This window comes from Pollicipes pollicipes, unplaced genomic scaffold (genome assembly GCF_011947565.3).
Source record: "Pollicipes pollicipes isolate AB1234 unplaced genomic scaffold, Ppol_2.1 Scaffold_4740;HRSCAF=5597_pilon_pilon_pilon, whole genome shotgun sequence".
In the NCBI taxonomy this organism is placed as follows: domain Eukaryota; kingdom Metazoa; phylum Arthropoda; class Thecostraca; order Pollicipedomorpha; family Pollicipedidae; genus Pollicipes; species Pollicipes pollicipes.
Genome location: NW_023596545.1, coordinates 37008210 through 37013689, shown reverse-complemented (window position 1 = coordinate 37013689; position 5480 = coordinate 37008210). Strand labels below are relative to the sequence as shown.

The 5480-nt window shown below is 57.9% G+C and overlaps 1 protein-coding gene across 1 annotated transcript in view; it reads left to right on the top strand.

The window, feature by feature from the left end:
• The window catches only part of LOC119098445 (protein bric-a-brac 1), a gene marked incomplete at both ends in the record, with an annotated part of 12725 nt that extends 9336 nt beyond the window's left edge, over positions 1-3389 (top strand). Inside the window, 1 exon segment of the mRNA XM_037221362.1 lies at positions 3205-3389. Within this exon segment, the coding sequence (XP_037077257.1) occupies positions 3205-3389 (185 nt within the window).
• Positions 3390-5480: the final 2091 nt, after the last annotated feature.

Genomic DNA, 5480 nt, shown 5'->3' with positions numbered 1-5480 from the left:
TTTCCTCAGATAAAATAGCCGCAAACTCGCTTCGCCATGTGTCAGTGCATTAACCCAAGCCAGACCCAGCCCTCAAATGCCGCAGCTGTGTGGGCGGCTCATGATGACCCGACCGCGCTCATGGTGACCGGACTGCGCTCGTGGCGGCGCCGGCGCGGCGCCCGGGCTGTCGGACCCGATCGTGACCGGGCCGTCGTCCGTTGGCAGGTCACAGTCTGTCGCAGGCGGCCCGCACCTACGACATCCCGTACCCGACGTTCGTCCTGTACGCCAACCGGGTGCACAATCTGCTCGGCCCGTCGCAGGAGGGGCCCGGAGGCATCCCGAACGGTGAGCATCCCCGTCCCATCGGCTGCCGCTTCGTCCCGGGGCTTCGTCCACAGGCAGGTCCATCCCGAACGGTGAGTATCCCCGCCCCATCGGCGGCCGCTTCGTCCCGGGGCTCCGTCCACAGGCAGGCCCATCCCGAACGGCGAGCATCCCCGCCCCATCGGCCGCCGCTTCGTCCCGGGGCTTCGTCCATAGGCAGGCCCGTGGCGCTGGCCTCTCCCGTGTGTGCTTTTCTGCACGAAGGCCTTCGTGCCCGCCCTCTTCCCCACCCCCTCCCCACCTCGGCCCGTTACTCATGCTTTTCGTTCGTATTGCCTTATCCAGACGTCTCTCATGTTTTTGCCGCACTCGCCTCTCATTCTTCCGCTGCTTTTTCCTGTCGTTATTTTTAATAGCGGTACGGATGGCCTGGTCTTGCAATGACTTCCAAATCGGACCCAGTCGCTTGGAAAAGAGTTTCACGTGGTATGGTGCCCTGAGTGGGCAGCTTCACATGGGATGGTGCACTGAATGGGCAGCTTCACATGGGATGGTGTACTGAGTGAGCAGCTTCACATGGGATGGTGACCGAATGGGCAGCTTCACATGGGATGGTGCACCGAGTGAGCAGTTTCACGTGGGATGGTGCGCTGAGCTGGCAGCCTGACATGCGGTGGTGCACTGAATGAGCAGTTTCAAATGGGATGGTGCGCTGAGTTGGCAGCTTTACATGGGATGGTCCACCGAGTGAGCAGTTTCACATGGGATGGTGCTCTGAGCGAGAAACGATAGGGTTGTGCACGGCCCGGCCGGGAGAGATAGATGATAAATTGCAAGCTTACGTGTACGTCCATGTGAAAGTAGGGAAGGCTTGTGCTGAGGTAGGGGGCAGTGACAGACAACACTGAGGGGCAGAGCGGGGAGGACGGCGATGAGAAAGCAAGAGGGAGGTCGCTGGTGAGAGCTAGTCTGATCACGATGGCAATCGCAGCCTGGATCTAAATGGAGCTGGGATCAAGATCGAAATGACAAAGGATGTGGAGATGGGCGGACGCAGCACCCCAAGCTGAAGAGACAAACAGGCCAGAGCGTCGAGCGCGGCCATTTTGCGCACGATCGGCAGAAGTGACCCCTGAGCCAGAGACGGGCGGAGCCGGCCCCAGGGTCCAGCAGCGTCTGTCGGTGGCGTAGGAGGAGGAACGGGCACCACCGAGTCGGCGTGAACGCGGAGCTGACAGGTGTCGCTGCCCGCCGTTCGCGCTGAGGTGTTACGGTCGTGCCGTGGTGGCGTGAGCTCCGGCAGTGTACCGATAGCGTAGTGGTTAACTCGTCTGGGAAACCAGCGGCACGTGGTTCGACACCCCGCGGTGCCCGCCCTTCCTGCCAGGGTGAGAGGCAGACGCCGCCATACAGCCTCAGCAGCTGAGAGCGTCGAAAAGGGCCAGTGACATTTACGTGAGCTCGCCGTGTGTGACTGCCGGCATTAATCCCAGAAACGGGGGAACCCGCTTCGACCAAAGACAGTAATGGTGGATCCTCTAAGGGGATTGGTCTGCAAACGCGTTCTCCCCCCCCCCCCCCCTTCCCTTCCTTTCTTTATTTCCATGCAGCGTCATAAGTGTTTGCAAATTTATTTTCAGGGACGGGGGCCCACCCTTTTCCGCCGTCCCTGGCTGTGCGGCGCTATGCCCATGATAGCGGGGTGCGTCTACTGGTACCGGGCGGCGCACGTGCCCACACGTGACCCCGTCAGAGGCCGACGGCAGAGCGTCTGCCGCGGACGGCCCGCACGCGGACTCGTCCGTTTCTAATACGGGAAGTGACGGCCGGCTCGTTAGCGCACTGCCAGATTAGAAGCAGGGCAGCGCCGCTCGCCTTCTTAGGCGCCCTCTAATCCACCGCGGTATTTCCAGCGGCTGGGATAGAGCCCGAGGTCATGCTATCTTTACCTTCCGGTGGGTGGGTGCGTAGCTGGAAAGCAGCAGACCGTACCCGGCGACCCCCAGGCTGATGCAACGCGCTGCCCGCGCACCAAACCGGTCGGCCGCCGGCGCTGGACGCCGTACTCGTGCGGCGACACAGGGGCCTGCGGTACCACCTCGACTGTCTAAATATGGGCCACTTGCAGTGGCGCTGAATCCTCCCATGGTGACAACCGGGGAGGGGGGGGGGGGGGTATTATTGTATTTCGATTTTCCCATGCAAAGTTACAATGTTAATGCGAAATTTTGTGGTAGGTGGCGTTGGCTGCTGCCGTGCCGTCCCCTCCCCCCTCAGTCGACCTTGAGGTGTTCCAAGAATACTTGCAAGGCATGTTGATCTTTTGCGTTTTGATTTGTTTTATTAGTTAGGCGCCCGTCATCGTGTAAGCTGTCGACTTACTGGCACCACGAATTTAACTTTGCCTGATTCGTGGTAAGCCCCGCATTTTTCACCGGGCGCCGCTAGCCGCGGTATATTTCGTTCCATGTCAATGTGTGACGGCTACGCTGCTTTGCTGAACTGGCAGTTTTGGTGCAGCCGGGTATAATGTTTCCCTATGTGTTGTGTGGCCAGTTCTGCCGTGTGAGCAGAGCTCCTCTGTATTCCTTCTCTGTGTAGAGTGGCCTTTCGCCACCGTGGTCGGTGTGCTGGCCCGCTGTGCGCGCACAGCTACATTTCACGCGTCCTCTGTGTGACAGTCTTATAAAGTGGTTTCGACTACAGTGACATACTCGTACTTTGCGCAGCTGTGTGCTACATCTGCTCTGTCATTGAACCTTCTCTGAGGGAGTCTCCTCTGACCCCCGCTGCCGTGCTCTTTGCCTGCTGTGTGGACGGGCCTTCGACACCCCTGCACTGTGCGGTAGACCTGCTGTGCGGGTGGAGCCGCCCTGACCCTGCGCTGTGCGGCAGACCTGCGGCCCAAGGGTCGCGGCCGACCGCAGCGCATCCTGCTGGGCACCTGGCCGGAGGAGACGGTGAACAACGTGATCCGCGCTGTCGTCTTCCGGGACACATCCGGCCTCAAGGAGCAGATGGAGAACAAGGCGGCAGCGGCGGCCGCCGCCGCCGCCGTCGCCGCTGGACACAGTCTGTCGGTGAGCAGGGCCGGGAGAGCCCGGGCACCCACGCGGCCGCGTCACCTGACGTCTCACGTCAGCTCGGCGACGGCTCAGGTTGACAGGGGAACCCCGCTGCGAACGGCCTGCTGAAGGCGAATGCGGAGGGACCAGTGATGGGTGGATGTGGCGGCGATCCCAGCCGAGGATGGCGACGAGATGTAGGTCGGGCACCTTTGTGTGTGTGTGTGTGTGTGTGGTGTGTGTGTGTGTGTGTGTGTGTGTGTGTGTGTGTGTGTGTGTGTGTGTGTGTGTGTAGGTGCGTGCGTGCGTGCGTGCGTGCGTGCGTGGCGTGCGTGCGTGCGTGCGTGCGTGCGTGCGTGCGTGCGTGCGAGAGAGGAGAGAGAGAGAGAGAGAGAGAGAGAGAGGGAGAGAGAGAGAGAGAGAGAGAGAGAGAGAGAGAGAGAGAGAGAGAGAGAGAGAGAGAGAGAGAGAGAGAGAGAGAGAGAGAGAGAGAGAGAGAGAGATTCGAATTGAGACCTCGACCTTGCGGTTTTGAAACGAAGTCAGCGTTGATTTCTAGCGGCGGACAAGACTTTAAGTGACCACTTCTGTGTTCATGCTGGAGGATCTGTTTACAGCGTTCATGGTGACATGAACGTTTTATTCACCAGTTATGCGATTACGATTACGATTAATATGAACAATTCATACGATTAATATGTTACAATTAATATGAACGTCATATTCCCCAGTAATAGCCGGCCGGTGGTAGACATCTTCGTCCGGTCCTGGAACGTATCTGATCATGGTCGGGAGCATTTATTTCCGCTTTCATCAGTCGGATTCGTGTTAGACGTGCGGTTTCAGGTTTCATTCGCACCTGGTTTAGCTGCTGTCAAAACTGGAAAGTAGAACTCCGTTTGCAACACCGCGGGTTTAAAGCGTCGCCGTTAAGTTTTTACGTCTGGCGGACTCTCGCCGAGCTTTCACCTGCGTCGGGCCGCACCCCGGAGCCAGCTGATGCCGTGGCGGAAGCCGAGTACCCTGTCGGAGCTGGTATCAGCGCCGAACGGAAGTGGGTCGACGACGTCTCGGATTTCGAGCTCATTTTCTCCAGCTGGTCATTCAGTGCCCAAAGGAAAGCAGAGGGGCTCCAGTGGGCTGACGCATTTGGTGTTTCCTGATTGATCGCATTCCAGGAACCGGGTTCCTCCCCCGTGGCCGGGTTTGGGGAGGGGTCTTGCGGTCCCGGTGCCGGTCCCGGTGCCGGTGCCGGTGCCGGCGCGAGCGGCAGGCACGCCCGGTCGAGCACGCCTAACCGGCGGAAACTCGGCGCGTTATGTAACCAGCCAGCACCGCCCGGGTCGCCAGAGGTCGCGGCTGTCACCAGACACGTCGCCCTGTAACCGATCAGCGTGTGCGGACTGCGAGCGAACGGCCCATCGTTGGGGTGACAGCAGTTCTTGCCAGCTGGAACTGCTGGGTTCGGGTCATCGTGAAAAGAGTGGGATTGCCGATGACGTTACTCCATTCGATTCAAAGGTAGTATTGCCCAAAACACCGTAATAAATCGTATTACATGTATTATTTCATTCTCGTTGCCCTAGCAGTTTTTAAGTCAAAATCTGATTTTCTAATGTGGTTTTCATTCTGTGTGAATATAACACGTGCAGCTTAGTCTCAAGACATTGCTTAAACGCAAGTTTGAAAGAGAATGCGACTGTTAAATGGCTGTCTGATTTTTCTTCTCGAGCGAGAAGAAAAGTCCTACTCCAACAAACAAGCTTGTAATCACCACACACCCCTATCACCTCATACGTCGCCTCTTATGTGTGTTGTCTTCGGCGCGACGTTGTGGACTAAAATACTGATGGGATCGAAATAACGCTGCGTAGTGGTTGCCTTCCTTAAAACCCCTTTCATATGTGTCGCAAAGGAACGAAACGTTGGTATGTCCTGCTTCTGACCGAAAGGATTTCAATCGTTTATTTACGGGCCTTTTCTTGTACGCTCTTCTAAGCCATGCGCCTTATACGTGGTGGCTTCCCGTCGTCAACCGCGATCCTGCTTGTAATACGAATGTTTATCTCTTTAGTCTGTAAATCCCGGTCTGATGATGTGGTTTGA